General features: G+C 41.3%; 1 protein-coding gene across 1 annotated transcript in view; it reads left to right on the top strand.

Moving 5' to 3' along the window:
- The first annotated feature begins 10281 nt into the window (after positions 1-10281).
- LOC142971902 (polypeptide N-acetylgalactosaminyltransferase 18-like) overlaps positions 10282-24850 on the top strand; it is a 145110-nt gene continuing 130541 nt past the window's right edge. The window contains exon 1 of the mRNA XM_076112642.1: positions 10282-10525. Coding sequence (XP_075968757.1) covers positions 10282-10525 — 244 coding nt within the window. The remainder of the gene's footprint in view (positions 10526-24850) is intronic.

Consider the following 24850-nt stretch of genomic DNA (forward strand, 5'->3'; position numbering starts at 1 on the left):
GTATGTGTTTTCCTCTTATAGCTTCAATCCTTTCATAGTGTGTTTTAAGATAACTGTAACCTTTTTGGTTGCCTTGAAATGTCTTAATCAGCGTTCAGTTGTATTGAGCTCCACTCTCCCGTGTCACTTCTGTTTGAAAAATGGCAAGATGGCAACGGTCAAAAACCAAGATGGCATTGGTCGAACTTGATGCCTCAGAACGGCACGTCGTATATATAGTCTATGATAGATTCATAATCCTTCTCAATCATCACTGATGACCCATTAAAAGGGTGTGGAGGTGTCTTCAGAGGATCTGCCCTCTGCTTGTATTTTGTCTTCTCATCTAACTTTGCAGTGTTCAGGTCGTTTCTGGCCTTCAGTGGTCGGGCAGTGTGTAGCCCCAGGCCAGTAACAGTGTGCAGGTTAGGTTGGGACTTTAAAAAAGGTTACAACCAGGTTACTCCTCTCCTGTCATGTTGTCATGTCATGGATTTATAAAGAGCTGTAGGTTTGTGTGTCTATTTGACCAAGACCCCCCCCCCCCCCCCCCCCCCCCACACACACACACACACATACACACACAGGCAGAGCAGAGAGGCCACAGCGGAGTTGAACTGACAGAATGAAAGGGAGCGCCTCGGCTGCATTTATTCAAAATCCAGCAATGCAGCGCCTTCCCTCAGGGTTGTGCGGAGGGGCTTGTTTATCTTTGCTTTACAACGTAACCACCACAAAACATCAGAAGCTCACGTCCCATTTCTAGAGCCACCACACTTTGAAAACCCCTGCTCCAACTCTGCAAATGTTTGATCACAACTGTTTCCTTTCATGTTCGGCTAAAATGTAATGCGGGTTCAAACTTTAATTAATGCAATACAAGCTGCTTAACTGTCCGAGACCTTTGTGTACACAGTCATTTACAACCATGTTTAACTCTCTCACACACGGTGCATTTTATCACAGCACTGAATACAAAGCCACCGCTTCCAGGTAAGGGTGTGCACATACTCACGCACCCATACCAACACACACACGCATGCCAAGTTTTCGGAATATAAATGTAACGGTGTGTACAAAGAGGGCCCACGGTCACTATTCATCTAATTATTGCTTTCCATGAGAAGGCAGCGTGGTACTAACATGAACACATATTAACAGATATTACAAATGTAATATAAGACCTATTAAACAACACAGATAAGTCATAACCCTCGGCTACACCAGTGGTTCCCAATGCCTAGGGGCAAGTTGTTCAAAGTAAACGAAACAAAGAATTAATTATTAACATTTATTAGTCAGATAATTCACATCAACCCCACAAAACCAGCACTTGCGGCAAAAAAAGTACTCTAGAAAACAATTACAATGCTTTACGGTTGTGATGTATTGTATTGTGTATTAGTAGAAGAATACAAGGATTATAGAGACAATATCAGCCTCTTTCGCCATAGGTTCCATTTTAAGCAAGTTTAATACTGGACCCAGGTAAGATGGCCGCCATAGGGTTCCATCCCGGGATGGAAAGTCATGACAACACGTCACATGAACTGTTTTATATCTATGTACTTATGACAGAAACAACCGTGAGAAAAAACATATTGAATTAATCACACACACACACACACACACACACACACACACACACACACACACAGATGTGTAAAGGGCGTAAGGTGCTGAACCCCCAGAACAGCTTCAACACTGCTTCAAGTCTGTGCAACTCTACTGGACATTCTTCCAGAAATTTGGTGATGGTGGTGAATGACATTCAAACATGTTGGGCCAGAATCTCCCATAGGTGTTCAGTTAGGTTGAGATCTGGTTAGTGTGAAGGCCAAAGAATATGAATCACATTAGTGTAATATAATCAAACCATTCAGTGAGCCTTTGTGTCCATTTGTGAAAATCTGGATTTGTTTCTCCCATTTATTCAGGTCTTTACCCGGGCGGTCCCAATGTGCACCACAGAATATAAAAATGAATATTTGCAAAGCTAAATGATTATAAGTAAATGAGGGGAAAATAGAAATGAAGAGATTATGACAAAATACTTTTCCTTCAAAAATCCATCTGGTGTTCAACAGGTTCAAAGAGCAGTGTGCGGTTCTTGTGGTTGTATTTTGTGCTAAACAACAACAATTGGAGAAGTGGCCTTAAAGGAGCAGCAATTGACATTATCAACACTAATATTTATATTATTTACAGCAAGATGGCAGCCTCGGTACTGCTTCTGTTTTTGTTTATTTGCCTCCATTTTGAATTCTGTGAAAAACGCATTTTTACGAACTCCTCCTACACGCTGCGTCTGATTGCTACCAAATTTGCTGTGCATTATTAGATCTAGATCATCAAAATGTATCAAAAGCTTTTTGATATTTTTTTGCATTTACAAGATATGGACCAATGAACTTCTTCGTTTCAGCTACATGTATGAAACTTGGTAGGCATATGTATTCCATTAAGACTTAAAAATAAGTATCTTGGGACCATGCTCTAAACCAGTGGTCACCAACCTTTTTAAGCCCAAGATCCCTGACCTCTGCCTTGGTGACAGGCAAGATCTACCTATTGAGGCGTTGAGAGAAAAATACTGTCCAGACTGTACTTACAACTTGAGGCTTTTTATTTGGCCTAATTGTAATTGAATGAAATCAAACACTTTGGTCCAGCTTTCAAATTGATGTGACCAAGAACACACTAAATGACTTAATTTCAGTGCAACATGAAAAGGAAATTATTTGTTAACCGCACACAATATGAACAAGAAAAAACACATTTGCAAAAGCTTTCCGCTTTGACATGATTTTAATCAGTCTGAAGTTGCTTTCGCGTTGCCTGTGGAGTCTGTCGATTGTGCACACGTCTCTTCAGTTGCATGCCCTTATAAGGAGCTGGCGGGGCGTTTCTGTATGCAAATCCAGGTGCACAAGAACGCACGTTCAATTTAAGAATCCTCATTCGGGGAGCACAGCTGAGAACACTTCGGCTGTGTAAGAACCCATTTTCAGGCGTTCATGAATCAGGCAGAGATCTTTTCTGACGTTGGTCTTCCGAAGTCCGTAAGAAAACATTTCAGAAGACACTTCAGAAAATGTTCGAGAATGAGGCCAATGTGGCAATGTGTTTCTGAATTTATTTTAATTTTATTTTGGAGAGCGACAGGGAAAGTCTCCGAGATCGACCCATCGATCGCGATCGACAGGTTGGCGACCACTGCTCTAAACCGTACCTGAAGTCGGCCATTTTAATTTTCGTGTCATTTTTCAATAGATTTTTGCCCACTTGTAGTCACTATACTCTCCTCTTCGGGAATTTGTCTGATCCTCTTCAAATTTGGTCAGTACAATCTGAAGACCTTTGTGATTAAAAAGTATTAAAAGCTTTAAGTTTGGTCGAATGGTTTAGCCGTAGCGGGCGGCTACTTTACGTGATTCCCCATCAAAAAGTCTGATGTAACTCCACTGGACTTGTTCCAAACGGTCCCAAACTTCCCATGCTTGATTACACTCATGGCCTGAGGATGTCTACAAGCTAATTTTCAATAATACTCATAGCGCCACCTGCTGGCGAAAGGAAATCTGTGTTTTTGTGACAAACAGCAGCCGATTTACATGAATTTCACACGATGTGGTTTACACTTGATATAGAGCAACATAATGCATGTTTGTCACTCTGGAGAGCCACACAGCGGATACAGGAAGCGGTGCACTATTTGCAAAGCAGAATTTCCAGCATTAGGCGGTCCACGCGGGAAAAGAAACGTTGGACTCGCGGGCACGTTGTCCGATGGTCACAGACGTTCTCGGCCACGTAGGCCAGAGTCCCGCCAGCACCCCCGACGTGCGAGGGCCCGTTCATCGCTGCTCGCAGCTTTAATTTATTTATTATATTTTATGTAGAGTACTTAAAAGTGCAAACGGTAAATAAACTTGAAGGATTTTACATGGGATAACTTACTGACGTCATTGTCATGCCAGCAGAGCCAGCTATAAAGTCAAAGTTCAGGGTAAATCAACTCTTTTTACAGTCAGACTCATCCCACGTATCACCCAAATAATTTAAGAAGCCTTGCTTAAATAAATAAATTGATGCTTTAATGAATCATTACATACAAATAATTCAGTGTTTGCACCCATTGACAGTTTATTCACATTCAATTGTGGGAAAGTGGCAGGAATCTGACTTTATTACAGTCATTTATTATGTTCATTATTTAAAATATTTTTTTATTAATGTAACTTAGCTCTCCTTAAATTGATTGCTGAAGTCGACGCATTTGAAAACGTGCAACTTTTACTTTGAAGGCGAGCTGTCTCTGTTTCTGACTCTCGACTTCCTTGACTCAACTTTCATTATTAAAGATGGATAATGGAACAAGCTGATGTTTTGTTGCACGTGTTCATTCAATGCGACAATAACACAGACTAAGCGTTAACCGCGTTTAGGCAGCATCGACTATGAACAACGACCTCACATGTAGCACAATACATTCACATTAACACAAGCAGACCAATGAGATTATTAATGCCCCGCAACTGACATTGTTCATTATACAACGTGAACTATGGAAAATGAGTTATACTTCGTGCACAGAAATTTATGCGAGTACAAATTGAAAAGACAAAGAACCTTTGTACACGGACTAATTCACTTGTCCTCTTATGCCTTGTTTCGGATGTCACAAGTGATAAACGTAGCAAAGAAAGCCGTGACATTAGCAGATATAATGTGTAATGTGTGTGGCAGTTTCACAACAGGATTAAGAGAGAAAAGAAGAGTGCTATAGAAGTGGTAGTAGTCTCATCAACACGAGGATAGAAGTAGTTGAAGAAACATCTCTCTCAGCAGCTCACATGTATTTCTAATGGAAGGATGGTGTGGGGCAGCACCTTCTTACTTCAGCCACAAAGTGACGCCTACTGGATGAATGTTGTAATGACAGTTTGTGTGCTGTAAGTTCTTGGAAAGTTGGTAGAAAAAGTGTGAAGGAAAGAGAAAACCCGTATAAAACAAGTATTTTATGTCAGTAAGTTTTTGTTGAACAACTTCAATACTTGAATCATCTTTAAAACTAATGAGACTGTGTGTATTTTGAAGCAATAGGTTTGGAAGACCTTATTCAAATGAAGTATTTGATTCTTAACCTGTGTTCTGACCCTGATTCCTGATGATGTTAAGCCTTTGCTTACAGCTGACTCACACGTTTAGTTTTATTTTGTATTTTTTTAACAGTTGTTTACCCACATTTCTTTTTACTTAGTTCACTTTTTCTCTTTACACAGCTCTCTGTACAGTTCATCTCACATCCAAGATCAACCGATGCAACCACACCACTCTATGCACATCTTAGAATAAATGATTGTACCAAAACACTGACAACATTATTCCCAACACTAACACTTTGTCTCTCAGAACACAAAAACCTAACTAACAACGGGTAGCACTACAATATGTATCAATAATGATTGTGTAAAATTAAAAATTGATTGAGCATAAACCAAGATTCCATTAAAACATCAAGAACAACACTCCTTTACTGCTTGGGTTGTGCTGCTTTACATTGTCCCAGATATGAATACAAAAAATCAGACATGCTGCAATATGTTTCAACAGGCTTTATTTCTTTTGTCATGTTTGTTGTTTACATGTCTGTGCATCAGTAGGTATTATTCAATTGAATTTAATTTCTTTATTTGATTTGACAGTCAGTTGTTGACTACATACATCGGTTGATACAACTGCTATAGGCTACTTCAATATATATGGGACTAAATCATTTAGGTTATTATTACATATTGTGATGTTCTGGAGCTTTGTATGAGTAAATTATCTCTAGCTGGACCTCGCTGAATTTGAATTGAATACCCCTGATCTAAAGCTTTCCCCTGACCTGTTTTAGAACAGAAACAAAATGTTAAAAAATAAAATACAATTATAAACAAAACCCAACCTAAACAAACCTACCAACATCAGGATAAATACTTTTACCGATATTCCAGGTCAAAGAAATGTCTGGTTCCTCCAGGACACAACTCCTCCCGCACCCTTGTAGCTTATGTTAGTCTTGATTTAAAGGAGCTGAGGGTCTCAGCAGACCTGCAGCTTTCTGGACTTTGTTCCAGATATGTGGAGCAGAAACACTGAACGCTGCTTCTCCATGTTTAGTTGTGACTCTGGGAACAGAAAGTAGACCGGTCCCAGACGACCTAAGGGGTCGGGATGGTTCATAAGGTAGCAGCAGATCAGAGATGTGTTTTGGCCCTAAACCATTCAGTGCTTTATAAACCAACAGCAGGATTTTAAAGTCAATTCTTCGTTGGACAGGAAGCCAGTGCAAAGACCTCAGAACTGGAGTGATCTGATCCCCTTTCTTGGTCTTAGTGAGGACTCGAGCACCGGAGAGAAGACCTTCACAACACTAGCAAATGCAGCGACGCTACTAACAGAGCTCGGAGTCCAGGTGAGCTGTGGAGAAAGGGAGCTTATTGAGGAGCAGATGATGGATGGAGGAGCAACATGAAGAGAAAGAGAGACACAGTGCTGCCAACACCAGACCTCAAAGCTCTTCTGCAGGGAGAAAACTATAACCATCTCCATATATAAAGGTAGCTTAACAATCTGCCAAAGTAGTTGAAAAACGTTTAAAGCTATGTGATTATTAAATCACACACCTTGATATCACAAGTTTATACAAGTTCTATGATATACAGTCCAGGCGGATGTTTTGTTTAGACTGAGTGGTTCTCACTGGATTGGACACGGTATAGAGTTCAAACACCGTGTCCAATTGGAAATGTGGAAGTTCGGTTCTATATTATTCATGTTATTCTCATATTTTCCGTGACAGATGTTATAGACCCAAGAATGTTGAGGTTTACACAACTCAAGTTTATTTTTATTTTTGTTTTCATTATCTTTTTTTGACATGCATGCTCAGGCAGAGAAGAGAACATGTTATAACAATTCGTAGAGACTATGGCTTATCTGGATTTCATCAGTTACAATATAAAAGGAATTAACAACCCAATTAAAAGAAAAAAAATCCTTGGGCAATTTTAAAAAATGCAGTGTTCTGTAGCCCTAAATCAGGAAACACACTTATCTGAATTAGAACATTCAAAAGTAAAAAGAGAGTGGGTGGACCAGGTCTATAGTGCATCGTGTAAGAAGGGGAAGAAAAGAGGTAGCTATCCTGTTTAGTAAATCTATGTACTACAGTAATGAGAAAACCTTCCAAGATGCGGAGGGCCGTTACGTAATGGTGATTGGAACCGCTGGGGGCATGAAGATAACCATCTTAAACATATATGCCCCAAATGAAGACTGTCCACTTTTCTTTAAGAAGGTTGCGGCTCTAGTGGCTGATAAAGGCGAAGGGATTATACTTATAGGAGGAGACTTTAATTGTACACTGAACACCAAATTAGACAGACTACCAGCAACAATAAGACCCCAGTCTATGATGTCTAAGGATCTATCAGATACAGTGGTGGGCCGTCAGGGCCTTCAAGGCCTTCTCTGCTGGCCTAAACAGAATCACAAAGTTAGAGCTATTTTATAATTTAATCATTTTTCTTAAATACACTACATGTATTATAATTTATAAAAATATTTTTCCCATTATCTTATGTTCTCATTGCACAGCTACTGTCTTCCTCAGCTGCTCTGCTTCCAGTGCAGCTTGTTTTAAGTAGAGCTTTTATCCAATCAGATCTCACCTCTGTGTCTCTAGGTAAGAACAGAGGCAGAGGCCTGCAGACTCACTTCCATCAATGGCCTACTCTGGTTTGGTCAAAATAAAGCCTTAATTCGCAGAGTTGGATGTGAGAATATGGCAGCTGTACACGCCATCTCTCCCTACCACCTGCTGTCTATATGAATCACAATTGAAGTGGACTCCTTCGGTGTTTCATTTTGTCTGACCACACATCCGTAGTACCACAGTACCACAGTACCACAGTACTACAGTACCACAGTACCACAGTACCTGGCGATCAGCATATCCTCATACAGTCCTGACCGGTGAATATTCTACACTTGACCCCCCATTCCAGCGCCTATGATCTGCATATACTTTACTTTCCGTGGAGTCAACGAGCAGAATTACGGACGGCGCCACTCTATTGCTGACCACATAGTGGTCCACGGGAGTATATAATAACATCCTGTCATCAGGATTCAAATGTCTGCCACATTGCATCTACAGTTATCAAGTGCAACCCACGCTTTTACTGCCACGCGATCACTGTGGTGACACAGCGGCACCCCCGTCAAATCTGACGAGTCACATCTGTGTACGTGTAGTTCAACATGCGAACTCTTCTCTCTGTACCTCTCAAAGCTGATTCTTTCCTCTAGACTGGGCTCTGCAGCTCGATCCTCACAAATGTCTCTGTGAAGACAAATGTAAAACACAGTGCATGTCTACAGTTCACAGAGTTTATACACAAATACTAAGCTAATGCGATGGAATCTTTTCCCAGGAGCCAAACTTCAAGGTGACAGAGGGTGACACAGGTGTTCCACAGACTGTATGAACCAAGTATGAACCTGGCAATGGAGCATTGTGCTCCTTTAAAGTAAAGTGTTTCCCCATGTTGCATATTTGAAAAAAAACAACACAAAACTGATTGTCTCCTTTTTGGGGCAAAATGAGAGCGATGAGAGATGGAAGTGAGACGGACATACTGACAGTGATTAGACAAGATTGAAAGCAGCATAGAACTGAGAGCCTTAATATTTCAGATCCAATGCATTATTTATATCTTAGACGAGTCGGCTGAAACTGCCAGAGTGCTCTTGGCCGAATGGAGAGTTTTTGATTCATGGGCATGCATGTGTGTGTGTGTGTGTGTGTGTGTATCTGCTCAAGTGTGTGTATGATTGGTAAAGCAGTGGATGAAAGACAAAGATGAAAGAGGCAGCCTCGAGGCTCTAACTGCCAGATTCATCTGTTGGTGGTGTGAAGCTCTGAGGTTACTTTAGCTTTCAGGTGGGCACCTTAGGTGGCCAGTGTTCATCGATGTGTGTGTGTGTGTGTGTGTGTGTGTGTGTGTGTTCATAAGAAGTCAAAGAAGAGGGGAAGTGATGCAGATGAGAGGCTTTTGGACCAAGCAGCAAAGTCATGAAGCCATACAGTATACACAAATACTCAGATGCCCTCTCTCTCACACACACACACACACACACACACACACACACACACACACACACACACACACACACGTATGAGTGTCAAAGAAATATTGAGATGGGAGGCTAATACTTATGCTTCATTTATTAAAAAAGCCAGAACTGGCTCAGGGGCCAGATGTGAGGCTGCTTACTCCCAATGCTGTGAATAAAAGGCATTACGCTGATGTTTGAGTGTTTAGCTTTTTAAAAACTGTATTTATAATTTGTCCGAACTTTTTTGAGAATGTGTTTACTGTTTTAAATATATTTATCTTTGTGCATTTGTTTATTTTTTTTAACAGTTGTCCCTTGACTTGACTATCTCAGTAAACTTGTTTAATATGAATTTGGATTATTGTAACGCTGACCCGCCCTTGCTCTGATAAGCTTTCTTTAGCCAAAACACAAAAGCATATTATAACATGGCTCCTCTCCAGTTACAGGTCTTCTATCTTCTGAACCGTATCTGAATCTTCAGTGTTCGAACACGCTCACGATGTACATACACAACTGTACACTTGTGCACGTGGTGTAAGCATCACAAACGCATCAACGACCCCACACGTTCAGTGCCTTCACTTCACCGCGCCTCTCCATCACTGGATCGATGCACTTCAGCTTCTATGCTCTGCCCTCCTCCTCTCCTCCTCTCCTCCCCTCCTCCCCTCCTCCTCTCCTCCCCTCCTCCCCTCCTCCTCTCCTCCTCTCCTCCACTCCTCCTCTCCTCTCCTCCTCCCCTCCTCCGTGTGCTCGAACTGTAAGGGGGCCGGCAGAGGCAAGCAGAGCCCGCCCCCTCTCTCTTCCTATTGGGCTGTGTGAGGACTACAGGCTGTAGCTCTGCGTCTGCCAGCTTTGCAGCTAGAGCGCAGCTTCACTCGCCGGCTGCTGAACGGGGACGCTCCTTTTTAGTATTATTACTGGAAATATTGTTTTTGAGGCAGGGTGCAGCATTTAAAGCCTCCGGAGAATGCATGTGTCAGCCGGGACCTGAGAGCGCAGAGGCGGACTGACTTCACAGCATCGCAACGCTCTGGTTACATTTGGACACGTTTGTCGAGTGCGTCTTCTCCTCCATCTACCTGCTTGCGCGCGTCTGGACCAGGAAGCCCATGGAGGGATGTCGCGATGCTGTGCTCAAGGAGAACGAAAACTTTGGTGTCGACATGTGTGATCCTGAGCGGCATGACCAACATCGTGTGTCTCCTGTATGTAGGCTGGATCACCAACTATGTGACCAACGGGGGTCCCAAAGTTGCGGAGAGCAGCGGCGAGGCCGACAGAAAGTTGGAGGAGGAGAGTAAAGGGGAAACGCTGAGGATTATCGAGAGGCTGGACCGGCTGGAGAGCGTCGTCAACGAGCACATCAAAGGTCAGCACAGCGTGTTGTTCCGGTGACAGTTAGAGGTTCGATTCTCATAGAAATGGAATGAAGTAGAAACTCCTTTAGTTACTGAAGTCTATGAATATTATACATGAATTGTTCTTATGCTGAATGCATTAGTCAATTCATCTGTTAGTTGTCCTTTAACACAATGGACTGACAACTATTTAAATAATCAAATTAATATTAACAGATACTCTGAAGCCAAAATTCTAAATATTCACTGCTCCATCTTTTTTGAATCTTTGAAACATGAATATATTTTGCCATAACACTTTTGGTCAGATAAAGTGGTCCCCTGGGGCTCAGGGATGTTGTGATGGGCATTTTTGTACACTAAATGTTTACAGTTAGAAGAATGATGAAATCAAAGATTTAAAAGCACCTGAGCCGTAGTGGTCCCTGATTGGTTCACTTCAGGTGTGTGACGTTGGGAGCCTGATCTCGGAGTGAAGCTCACAACACAACAGAAACAGTTTTAAAGGGACACTGAGGAGTTCTGCACAAGGCTTTGACGTTTGTCGTTGTCATGGTTTGTTGTTTGGTTGCTGATAGCATTCGCATGATTCTGATTTTGTAGTAAGCACAGAACTAACGCTAAGTTAACAGCAGATATTTGCAATCATATCTGAATCCATCACAATGTTAAAATAAGCAGGCACTGAGGGCTGGGAGTGGGTTAAAGGAAACACTAGTGTGCTTGCTGTATGGGCCCATGGATGCGGAAGATCGCTGGAAGATCTGCCCATTTTCATTGGAAGTCGAAGTTTATTTACTTCATGCGCCACTGAGCAGCTCCTCCAACGCTGAATCCAGTTCTCTTTATACATCCAGGGCGGCAGTCGAGAAGTCCAAAAATGACCTCCTAACGTCTATTCCTAACCACTTTTCCTTGACCTCTATGGAAAATGTCATGGAGTCAAGGAAAGATGTGAAGGAGAGTTCATGAGGAGTTAGGAAAAGACAACCGTGGTGTTTAGAGGGTACATCCCAAGTCTCTTAATTGCATCCCTGTTTCCCTCACTTGTGTCCATGCGAGGAGAGAGGAACGAGGAAATACTTTTTAAGAGACATGAGACGTCCTTTCCTCAGTTACGTCACGTGAAGCGACGTCTGTTTCTGATGACGGAGGATCAGCTGATCACAGCTGGATCAGCTGTCAGTCGGCTTTAACAGCTGGAGAGACTTTTGATAGTTTGTGTCTGTTCACATGATCACTGTACTTAATAACAGTAACTAATAATACTAATAACTAATAAAGACACACAGTAATCACCACTGTAGAGGTGTTTCTCTCTGTTACCTCTTTAACAAACTTTAACAGTTCTGTTTATAAGCGCAGGATCGATTTCTACCGACGGAATGCGTTTGACTTATTTATTATTTATTTGCGTCTCTATGTTTTGATATTCAGATTGTGACGTCATTAATAAATAACCCAGAATATGATTATGATTTCTAATTCATTTATTAGGCTCCATGTTTCAGGTTAAACTTAAATGATAAAACTCATCGAACCCGACACTCACGTGACTGAATGGAATGATGATACATGATGTAAAAAGTGTTTTGTCTCTCCAGCTCTCTCTGACTTTAATTGTATCCATAATAAAGGTCATTGAGGGAAATATCAGATCATGAAAAGACAAGTTTATTAGTATCGCACATTTCAACAACAAGGTAATTCAAAGTGCTTCACATAAAACCATTAAAAGCATCAAAACATAAGGCAAAAGAAAATGAGATTTAAAACCAATTAAGAACATTCATTGAAACACTAAAAAGCAGCGTAAGAAACAAAATACAGTCGTAAAATGCAGAAAAGACAAATCTTTCTAATAAATGAAGAAAGTTGTTTGTGGTCCTTTTGTTGTTCAGTCTACAATGAACATTTATTTAAACCAGACGGTGAATCAGAAAACGAATCAAATATAAAACTCGAGTTTATTCTGTGATCTGTCTTCACTCTGGTGTTAAACTCCAGTCAGTCCGATCGGCTGCAGCGTCCAATCACATGACTGATGAACAATGAGGGGGCGTGTCAGCCGTAAAAAGACTTCCTGGAAGTCTGTTCTCGTGGGTCCTCGCTCATGGCTCCTCAGAGATCCCTCCTCGCTCCTCGATCCTCGCTCCTCCGAGCTACATTAGAGCTTTGGGACGGCCGTCAATATGGTGCCGCAGAACAACGTCCGGTTCAAGCGAGGATCGAGGAGCGAGGAAATGAGAATTAAGAGACTTGGGATGTACCCAAAGAATCTACATTTTCACTAAGCTACGCAACTATGATGTGACGGCGAATGTCACTGACATAGGTCTGCCATGGAGAAACTACAACCAAGGACTACAAAAAGCACAACTAAAATATGATGAAAGAAACAAGCCTACCAGACTTCAGTAGCGCTGGAGGCTACATTAGCGGTTGGCCGCTGTGGTGGAAAATCTCTAGGTTAATCGGGAGGAGAGAGTTTATGTTCTCAAATCAATAATGAAGTCATCAGAAGATTCAAAGTTGTCTTTTTCCGTTTATTCTCTTGCGCAAGAGGGAAGAAAGCACAACAGCCACGTATTCAGTAGACTGCGTGAAACCTTCTTCGACGAAATGCAATATTCAACATCATTTATGCATACAAAAGTTCACGCCTTTACAACTTCAGATAATGCGTCAAAAGGGGAGTAAAAGTATTTCAGACAAAGGATGTCTGTTAGTCAAGGCCTCTCTGTGTCTCCGTCTTACCAACAAAGAAACAGTGTACAAGATAACAGATAACAAGACACCTGGATACTAAACTAATTAAAATCATCTCCTGACTTCCTCACATCCAGTAGTACATTCTTTAAACATTACACATGATACTATAACATAACCTAACTTATATACGTGGTCAAGATATCTGTATTACGATCTATACTATAACATAATTTCAACAACAATGACACTAGATTTGAGGTAATAGTGCAGTATGTCTGATTACGTGTCCATCAGAGTGACGGCCAGTGGAAAGAAGCTGTTCCTGTGTCTGGTGGTTTTGGCGTACAGAGCCCTGTAGCGCCTACCAGAGGGGAGGAGTTGAACAGCTTGTGTCCAGGGTGTGATGGGTCTGCAGAGATCTTTCAGCCTGTTTCCTGACTCTGGAGGTGAACAAGTCCAGGATGGAGGGCAGGCTGGAACCAATGATCCTCTCTGCAGACCTGACAGTCCGTTGTAGGTCCAAGCTGGACCAACTTGTACACATCAATCAGAATTTGCAAAGTGCTCTTTAAGAGACCAGATGAGAACTCATACTCCACCAGAAGTGGAGAGGACGTTCATTGATCAAATGATTCAGTGATGCACACACTGGACTCGTATTCCTCCTGGGTTGTGCATGTGTTAATCATCCCCCTCAGAGCTGTACGTCAGTAAGTCAACACATATTCAGAAGTGGGACACAGTCGTCCTTTATCTTCTGCTAAATGGGACAGTGCGACTCACTAACTGAACGAGGGATTTAAGAGAAATATGCACTCGCCGATATGATTAAAACAGGAGTGTTCTCCTTCAGTGTAACAGAAAGCTAGAGAAAAGATCCAGCATCCATCTTCAAGTTTCATTTAAGAACACGCTGCTCATCAGCTTTTGAGAGGGAAAACGTAGAAGTTGACACTCAGGCATGGATATAATCTTTACCTTAGCAGTGCATGGACTGAGTGTGTTTTTTAAAGACAAGGCTTTTAATCATACATTTTAAAACAAAACCTTGACTTTTTTTTGGTGACATTTTTGCCTTTACGTCAATGATCAGTGTGTGAACACTTACTGTGAAGACGGAAAGTGAAGGCAGTTTTGAAAGACTGCGGATCACTAGTAAGATGGTGCTGATGAGTACGTGAGCAGTACTTTCATAGAAACTATTTTTTAAATGAATTGACATTTCACTTATCAAACAGACGGCAGCAGCGCCACAATGATTTACCTTTTATGTACTTATTAATCCTCTGATCATAAGTAGTTAAAATCTCTTTATGTGAACAGCTTTTAAGATTGAACATAATCAGCATTTTTACAATTGCAAACGATGATATTCACATCGAACAGTTGAGCCAACCAGTTACTGCCTTCAGACACTTCAAGTACCTGCATTCTTTGGTATTGTATCAGTTGATCAGGTAATAAAGGGAAATAAAATCTACAATAAATCCGAATGTGAACAGTGTCAGCTGTTAGATCACAGTGTCAGCCTTCAACAGGGGGCCCTGTCAGGTAGTGTTGTCCTACTGATTCAGCATCAGATGAAGAGCAGACTTAACCTGTGTCCCTGTGGTAAAGGGTGAGCTGTACATCTAAGAAGATGCTAACTTTTACACACACCTCTATGTGCTGATTGACACTACCAGCAGTATGTTCTAATGCAGCACTTTGGATTTTCCCAACTGTTGAAAGTGCTGCCCCTCTTTGTGCTGAGAGAGGTTGGTCTGATACAAAGCACACTTATCATTAGCATGGAGAATGGCAGACTGATGGTGTACTGAACTGTTCAGAAGCGCTAATAGAATCTGCATAGGCTCCGAGGTTACAGCGGGTGAGTACATTTAGCTGCCGGAGTGCTTGGCACAGTCCTCTCCTCCACTCTGCTCAGTCCTCGGAGCTGGTGCCAGATTACATTATCAGCCAGAGGCTGATGTGTTTATGTGTTTATGCGTTTATGCTTCGTCACTGGTACAAAAAGACCAGACTGCAGGTTTGAATAAGAGTTATACAACGTTAGGTAGGCAGCAGAGAACATATACACTGTAGTGGGAGCTGACTCAGTCGGTTCGTAATGAATTATCTAAATGTTCCTGTACTTAAAATAAGTGCAATGTTCAGGGATGGGACTCACAATAAGTTGATCCTGAGAATTTCCATTATCAGGCTAATCGTGAACTTTTTTACAGAAAGAACAGAGACACACAATGTTGATATTTTTTAAATTCAACTATCATTTATTTATGAAAGGCAACCTTATGATTTGATTATGTTATTTAACATTGTTTTTCACAGAACAAAAAGGATGCGATTCCGGTATGTTTTAGCGCCATTTTATGAGTTTCAAGCCTATTTTGATGACGGGTGATGTCGGCAAATGAACTCAAACAGTTTTTTGCTGCTTTCCACGACTAATCCAGTGTTTCCCTTTAACGACAGTAGACTGTAAAAGATATGGACGTAGTCTCCGTGAGTGACGTCACCCATCGGTTTCTAAAGAGCCCGTACAAAGATCAAAGCTCAAAGTGGTTCTGGCTGAAGCTCAAAGTCTATTTCTGCTGTAAATTTAGGCATTTTAACTTTAATATGATAATATATCATTTCTCAATGGAATCTCACCATGATGAAATCAATTTTGAGATATTGTGATACACAATTACATTGTCTAAATTAATAACAAACATACTAAATGATAATGATCATTAAATTCCTCCAAAAATGTGACGTAACATATTTTGAAGGAAAATCCTTATCACACCTTACGTTGTCACTCAGTTCAACGCCAGTAGCCAATGTGTATGTATGTACACTACTTTTAATTGACTTGAAACTGTTACATTCTTATTTAAATGAAAACATATTTGGTACTTTTCTTATGTCAAGTATTACATTCACACAGTACAGAAATAGACGTTTCCATGTGGTTATTTCATGTAGACTATTTATTTATTGAACAACCAGAGAACTATACCGTGATATACATCTTTATGGAGATATGAAGTGACCTGTATCGTGCTGGAAGACTTTGGCCGTATCGCCAAACCACCTAGTGTTATGGGGTAGTGTAGTTGGTGGACCCAAACGCACGCACACAGCAGGTTTACTCCAGCCAAGACTTTGTTTAACTGTGCAGGAGGAGTCACAGAAAGAACAAACAAAAAAAAAAGACTAACTGTCCAGCAAATTAAAGTCACTCCTATAATCTCCACCGGAGTCGGTGCTCAACCGCACTCAAATACTGAAGGAACAGAAAACAAACAGGTAACGATCTTCACTGAATCGGTGTTCAGACTTACGTGACCAGACTGGTAACCGGACGGTGAAACGCCGAGGTATTTAAGTCAGCCAGCGGCGATCACTGGAATGAGCCACAGCTGAGCCTAAGGAGAGAGGCGTGAAGTGGGCGGAACACGGGGGTGTAAACTGTAGGCTGACACAAAAACAAAACATAAGCACATGGCCCACAATAACAAAACAGACAGAGGAGCACAAACTAGGAGCAGACAGGGATCCTAACACCTAGTGATAGAAGAACTAGGGTGCCACACCGTCTGGGCCCGGTGCCTTCCTGATCTTCTGTCTGTGGAAGAGCCGACTCACATCCTCTTCACAGATCCTCAGTGCCGGTGGGGGGTCGGTTGGGAGAGGTGAGGAGGAGGCAGGGGGTGTAGGTGGTTGTTTGATGACGGGGCAGGTGGGGGGTGTTGAAGTGGGCTTATCAAACCTGCAGTAGAAGACATTCAGGTTGTCAGCTAGTTGGTGATTGTCCTCAGTGGGGGGGGGGGGGTCTCCTGTAGTTAGTGAGTACTTCCAGGCCTCTCCACACTGACGAGGGGTTCTCTTCTCTTTGCTACCTGATCTCCCTCGTCAGTGTGTTTCTGGCCTGGTTGTACAGGATCCTGTCCCCACTTCTGTAGGCCTCCTCCTTAGCCCGACGAAGCTGCCTGAGTCTTACAGTAAACCAGGTTTATTGTTGTTATATGTGCAGAAGGTTTTAGTCGGCACACACATGTCCTCACAAAAACTGATGTATGATGTCACAGTGTCAGTGAGCCCATCCAGGTCTGTAGCAGCAGCCTCAAAAGTGAGCGGTCAGTCTTTTCCTTTTCATAGAGGCCGTGAACGATCTTCACACTGAAGTGGGTGCGTGAGGGGATTTTGTAGCGTGGCTCAAGCACTTTAACCAGATTTTGAAATCCCTTGTTTTCCACAACAGAGTGTCCCCCGTCGCTGACAGACTGGGATGGTGGCGCTTCATATGTGTGGACATGCCTCGTATGTCTTTCTCTTTAAACAACGCCTACATACCGTAACACTTTTGTCCACCTCCCTCATCCCGTCATTAGAAGTTACAGGGAAGACAAAATGCTCCCAAACTTGGGACTTAAATGACGCCGGGAGCTTCTGAAGCTCCTCCGCTCACCATGACTTTCACCGTTAAATGCTTTTAACCTGCTCCGTTCACTGAACACACTACTGCTTTATATCTGTTCACTGACACTCTGCATTGATATTCGGGGACTTGCTATTTGAAAAGGAACAGCACCAGTAAAACTTTATTACACACTGTGATGATTAAACTGTAAAAAAAAATAATTAAAAAAATACTCAATTGATCGGCACGGGGAGGGGTGATCCGTTACACCACTACTACGCAGTCAGGCATTTTGTCCAGACACAGTTTTAAGCTGCATTCACATGCAACGGCAGACGATGGACGAAAAACCAGATAAGTTGGTGAACAAGAGCAGGGTGGTAACATTGTCTGGCAGAGATTAGCAGAAACAGTGGCAGGAGGCATTGCACAGCAAAGTTGAAATATCGAAACTTTTTGCTGCCTGAAATTTATACCTGATGTTCCGTACGTCCCTCATACTGGAGAAATTAAGAATGTTTAGAATGCTGCAGTAGCATATTAATGGAAAGCTGAATTTTATACATGCATTACTTGAACAATTACATAAAACAGACAGAAAATAACTGTTTGTTTTTCTCATGCCGTGTTGTCCGTTGGCCATCAGCCGGATTCCATGTGAATAACAGCAAAGTATGTTTCTGTAAGTTGAGCGAATGCATTTTGAGAATATGGAACTTGTGTTATAGTAGAATGTGGATAAATCTATGAAGTATTGTTTTTTTGTAAGTGCCTAAGCTAATTACAGTAGCTTGCTAACATTAACAAGCTAACATTAGCTTGTTAAAAGCTAACTTCAGAATCGTACTCATTCTTCATTATGTTAGACATGCTCTCATGTATTTTATAAGTGTTTCAGCGCTCGGTTCTATATTGTGATGCTGATCGTTTTCCCTTTGGTTGGCGTGGTATTTATTTTACTATTATTTTATCAGGTGAGTTATTAGGAAGAAATTCTTATTTTAAATGGCAAACTGGCAAAAAATGATGTTATGTAATAAAACTGAACTCCATTATAATTAGTTTTTATGAAAACGAGAAAAATAATAATGAGTAGAGTTTGAATAATGACTTATTATTTCACAATTGATATATTTGTCTCTATTTATTAATATGATCGTTAATGGTGTAACAATATGTGTGTTGGTATTGCATTCTTTGGGACAGAACACTCGGTTCTGGTTCGGTATGCGCCATCCGGTGTTTGGAATAAGGAGGATCTCAGGGGGCCCCTGGAGATGTTGTGGGGTCTCTTTAAGTATTTGTTACTTATAATGTCACTAAAAAGGTCTTTTCAAAACTAACGGCACTTACTAATTTCCAGCAGTAGTCATTATTTAAATTGAAAAACATAACGATAAGTAGTGAGCCAGAGCCACAACAGGCTGCACGATGTGAGCCTGTCTTCATGTCTGTTTGTGGAGCTAAACGGATCCAGTGGCGTTGGTGAGAACCTGTATTAAAGCAGGACATCATCTCTCCTTCTTTTAAATACCATTGCAGCGAGGTACAGCAGTGTGTGTACTGGTAGTTCTGTCAGCTGCTAGCTAAACACACTGCAAACTGTTATCCCCTCACGCAGTCAGTGGCAGTTTATAACGGGGAATGAAAGTGTGAATCACTGCAAACATGAGAGGTCCTTGAGCAAGCAGCCCTAACTAACCCCAAAGTATTGTAGTTGGCTGCAGTAGTTTACACAGACACACACACACACACACACGAGCGATTGCATGATCTTCCTGGCGGAGATGACAACATGTCCAAATTCAGTTTTGGGCTGGATTTTACGTGAAGTTAGCAGAAATGAGTCCTGGCTCTGTTGAAGGTGTCAGGTGTTGGCTTGCTGAGGAAGAGTCGGGTCATGAAACACTGCATATTTTAAAACATTTGTTCACAGCCATTCATTTCCACACTACAGGTCTTTTTAGATGTGAAAAACACACGATCAACAGTAGACACAAAATGGATTCTTGGCAACAATTCTTACGTTCACTCTTGTGCATCAGAGGATCTGTCTCCTCACATCTGATCTTGTGTTGTGATCTGCGTTGTTTGTTTCTATGCTGCGAAGTCTTATTTTTAGTAGTCCTTTTATCAGTCAATGCAAGTTGATCCATGTTGACAGTCAACTGAAGAGGAGGAGTGTGCAGTGTGGAGGGTGTATTTCTGAGACTGTTTATATGTGTTTCTATAGCGTAAGTTGCATGTCTGGTGTGTCATTAAAGATGCATGACAGTGGTGTGAGATCTGACGTGGATGTCACTGCCTGCCTATAGAGCCTGTGCATCGTTGCGTGAAGAACAGCATCACTGTCATCAGGCGGTTGATGCTGCCATGACACTGCATCACAGGGGTGCACAGGGACGTTTGATGACAGTAATGAATCTATTTCTGCCTCTGTGCTTTGGACATCCTTGCCAGGTTCACTCTTAAGATGCCTGAGGATAATGCAAAATAATACAATTTTGAGAAAGAGCATGAAAGGAGAATAAATACTGATGCAGGATGACATACAAAGCAGCTGGATTATCCCTCGAGGAAAAGAGGTTCCATATTAAATCAAGAGTGACTTCTGTTCCTGTGAATGTTAAAGACCTCCCGTCCCTCGCTGGCATCTGCACTCTCACACCACTGGAATTCAAAGCAGAGCTGCCAGGAAAGGTGTGAGGATTTAGCAAAGAATCCACTTCTATATTCTTGTTTTCGTCTGTCAGATAGAAGATGTGTGATGCTCACAATTCCAGAAATGTCACTTTCTTCAGATGAAAGCTTGATGACTTCATTGCACCTCCTCTGTGTGGGGGTGTTGCTCTGATCCTTGACAGCACTGTGCAGATTATAAAGTAATGTTTGAGACGATCTCACCCTGACACCTGAATGTTGGAGATTTATGATGCATGATCCAATATAAACTACTTGCCTCACCATACAGAACTATTGATACATTTAAATGTGATCACCAGAGACAGTGAACACTTTGAATATCATTAAATGTATTCAATTTAAGGAGGACTTCCGGGTTACACATGGAGTATTTTGCAAGTCCATCATGCTTCGTATGTTTTAGTTTCAGTCGGACTTGGCATTTAAATACTCTGTTATGGTAGAACCATTCGTGTGTGTCATGGCAAGTAAAACCCAGAAAAAGTCATCCAAAGTAACCGCCGTTGGAGAGCCCTGCCCTCAGACAAACCCTCCTGGCTAATGCTACTGCTAGCACTACCGTCATCCAGATCCTCCATTGCCTCCCAGCTATCTGAGGAGAGGTCTCTTCTCCAGCCTGAAATGGGCACTAAGGCCGGCCCTAACCATTATGTTTTAGCGATAAAACTAACAATCGTTTGTTTGAAATAGGCAAATAATCTAACTACTTATCCATTCTTCTGTAAAATATTTTTTTATATAAAAATAAATATACTAATTTAAATATCGAAAACTTTTCTGATTATTATTTCAATATTTTATTCAAGCATCTTCTTTTAAAAACAAGCAAATGTGACAAGATAATAGACCCTGTTCGCCAGTGCCAGAGTAGAAAAATACTGGACCTCATATTCAAAAGGATTACTGTGACACACCGTGTTTAATTTAATCACTGAATGTCATAGCAACCCTTTCCCTGAACTGAGGAATGAGTATTTTTACTCATTACTACCAGGCACTTTCTTTTGATGTTGGGTTTTTGCAGTCCCTGTGGACAAAAGCGGTAGTGTTTCATTGTGAACAACACATCTGTGTTAAAATCGGCAGGAGGAGAACTAGTATTGTTAGTAACGTTAGTAACTCACGTTAGTAACTAACAGCTGTGTTTCGACCGGTGAACTAAAGGGAGGAACAGGACTTGAATGCACGACCAAAAACACAGGATAAGGTGTCGGTAAAACAATCTTTACTTGATGCAGAGGTTGGGTACACGAGAAGGCAGTCAGAACAGGCAAATAAATCAGGTGGGGATCAGTCAAAGACATAGTCGACAAAGAACAGGCAGAGATCAGAAAAACCAGGAACATTACAAGAGGAGAATCGCTGGAACGCTTGACACAAATCTTGAAGAGAGGAGGAAAACGATTTAAATTCACTGGAGAGGTGGAGGTGATGAGATACAGATGGGATCAATCAGGGGCGGAGCAGACAATCACAGTGGGGGGGAAACACATAAAGGCAGGAGGTGAAGTGACCAGAAACAAGAGGAGAGGTGAGCAACACAAAATAAAACAGGAAACACTGACAAAAGATAGAGTAAGACAAACATAACTTCAGAGACAGGACGAGACATGACAAGCTGGCGAAGAGCCATACAGTTCTGGTACGGAGGTTCCATTAATTAAGTTACATTGTGGTGCGTTCAAGCGCCATTGAGTAGAAATGACTATTGGACAAAAATAAATTATAACGTTATAGTGTCTTCAAATGTAATTTTGTAAAAATAGGTTTTGATGAGAAACTTGAATAAATCCAGTTGTTTGATGGAGATGTTTTCATAGCGATATAAAATATATATTAGAGAGAGAATTATGACCTGTTTATCTTCCTAACAATAGCTCTAAGCAGTTTATAATAAATTATTAAAACTGCCAATGCCAAGACACAATCTTTTTATCTTAATCATTTGAATTGTGTATTTTTGATGGAAATAACCACTGTAGATGACTGATAACAAAGTAAAAGAATACAGATGATGATTATGAATGTTTTAGTTATTTAGCTTAAGACCTATTTGAAATATTCTGGTTAATAATCGTGGAAACTAAAACCGTGACATCTTTGAAAATGTCATATTGTTTGTTGACTCCTATTGTAAAATTGTTCTTCCTCTATATCTTCTCATAAACCAAATATCAAAAACAGCCAGTTTCACTAGCCAGTTTATGGTTTATTTGATTTGAATTTCACACAGGACTTCTAATTTGGGTTTGTAACACATGACTGAATATAATGTTTAACTATATTAGCAGAATACACATCCCGTAAGTCCTGCTCTTTTAATTCATTATTTTTAGCTTTCCATGTTAAACACATAATGGGGCCACAAGAGCAGCTACTTTGGTAGGAGATGAAGCAGGCGGCAGAGCTCTTGGTGGTCCAGGGAGAGCTGCTTGCAGGGTGGTTTATCTAAGAGGACGACTATGCTAACTGCTGTCCCTTTTCACACATGAACACTCACCCACAGGAGATTCATAATGGACTTAACCCGTACCACAGAGACTGTGTGCAGTGCTTTGTGGGTTTGACCTGACATACATATAAAAACCGAAATATGAACAACTCATGCGCATAGACACACGAGACATGACAAACACACACACATACGCCTCTTCCAAATCCCAAACGCAGTAAAGTGCAAGGTTCTAATTCAGCCACTCATGTACTTGTCTCATCCCATAAACTGGAAATGTCTACGGAAGTATGTGTGTGTACTTTGTTCTTATGTGTGCCTTTGTGAAACGGCATACTTTGAAACCTGTGTGTTTGTGCTCACACGCACACGTTCTCCTATAGTCTTTGCCTGTGTGCAGACATGTCATCGTTTGCAAGAGATCACTTTCTCACGGTGGCAGGCTGTATGATGAAGCCTGTTCACATTTCACACACGATGTGTCCAACATGGAACCTCACACTTAGCGAAGTTGCTACTGTCACTCACCGTCTTCGTAATCCCACCGCGTATTTCCCTGAGACTGCATTAAGACCCCACAGGTGCTGCCCCACAGCTACAGTCCTCCAGCGAGGCTTGGGGAAGACTATTGCAGGCTGTAAACATCTAACAACTTACATCTGTTTGTGTTTTTATGTTTTGTTGTAAAGCAAAATGTGACTGCAATCTGCATTTGGTTGGGCAACTTCGTTGTACAATGAAAATAAAATGTATAAAAAATAAAATACCTTGTAAGAACGAAGATCGTGTCAATGAACTGATACTGAATACTAAAATATTCAATCTAGAGCAAACCGTCAGGTGAGATAATGGAATGGAATCAAACCCCTCAATGTCTCCACTAATTGATTGGTACCTAATGTTGCACTAATCAATATTTTTCATATGAACAGTTACTAGATGTAATGACAGCGGTGTTGATTGTTACATACACTGCCATTGGAATCAGCTGTTATTGGCATGCTTTTCCTCCTATTTAAATCTGCACACATTTTGATGCTACGCCTCAAGTTTGTTTTAACAATGTTTCCTTCTATTAGTATTCAACTGTTGCTCAGAGGGATCTTTCTCTCTTTCTGGCCTCGTAATTGTCCATCTGGTTGAACCAATGCACCACACTCTGTTCTCCATGTACAACAAATGTTTTCTAACATAGAAATTACTGATGGGAAGACTTCACTGCTTGTCAGACAGTTCTGGCCTTCCTGTCATCTATTAATGCCTGATAATGGACACCTCATCTTAAACTTCCCCTTACATGTTAGCAGCACTATATGTTGAATGAAGATTGACATGGAAAATGACAACAGCTGTGAGCTTTTAAACTAATGCTGTGTAAAACTAGGAGGAGCAGCTTGTCACCAAAATTGTGAACTGCTTCCCCCTTAAAGGTCATTTCACCTTAACTAACCCCCTTCACTTTAATCTGCAGGTAGCAAGAAAGAAAAGGGAACACAGAGGGAGTTGTAGCATTTATTTACTGACAAATAGCCCAAACTGTACACATACTCACTGCCATGTTCACAGCTATACTGTTACTACTAGCTTCAAACTCCCCGTCTCCCCGTCTCCCCGTCTCTCTCTCTCTCTCTCTCTCTCTCTCTCTCTCTCTCTCTAGTCCGCACACTTGTGAGTTATTCCTAAAGGGGAGATTTGGAGCATTTCAACTGCTTCTCAGCAGCTCTCAAAATGGCCAGTGTCTTGTAGCTAATGGTGCTATCAGTGTCGTTCTTGTTTCACAGCTAGACTGGTCGAATGGTCTTGTCGTTAGTAGTTTTAATGATATATTATAAGCTGCTTAAAGCCAGTGCTAGGAAGTTAAATAGGTCAAAATTCATCTCTAATATCTATTCATATTGCTGTAAAAACATATTCTGCATTTATTCAAGTTTCTCACCTAAACTACATTTTACAAGATTACATTTAAACACCATCCATCCATCCATTTTCCACCACTTATCCAGGGTCGGGTCGCGGTGGCAGCAGGCCAAGCAGGCCGACCCAGACCTCCCTCTCACC

This window comes from Anarhichas minor, unplaced genomic scaffold (assembly GCF_050575085.1).
Source record: "Anarhichas minor isolate MPS153535 unplaced genomic scaffold, ASM5057508v1 ptg000005l, whole genome shotgun sequence".
NCBI classification, from domain to species: Eukaryota; Metazoa; Chordata; class Actinopteri; order Perciformes; family Anarhichadidae; genus Anarhichas; species Anarhichas minor.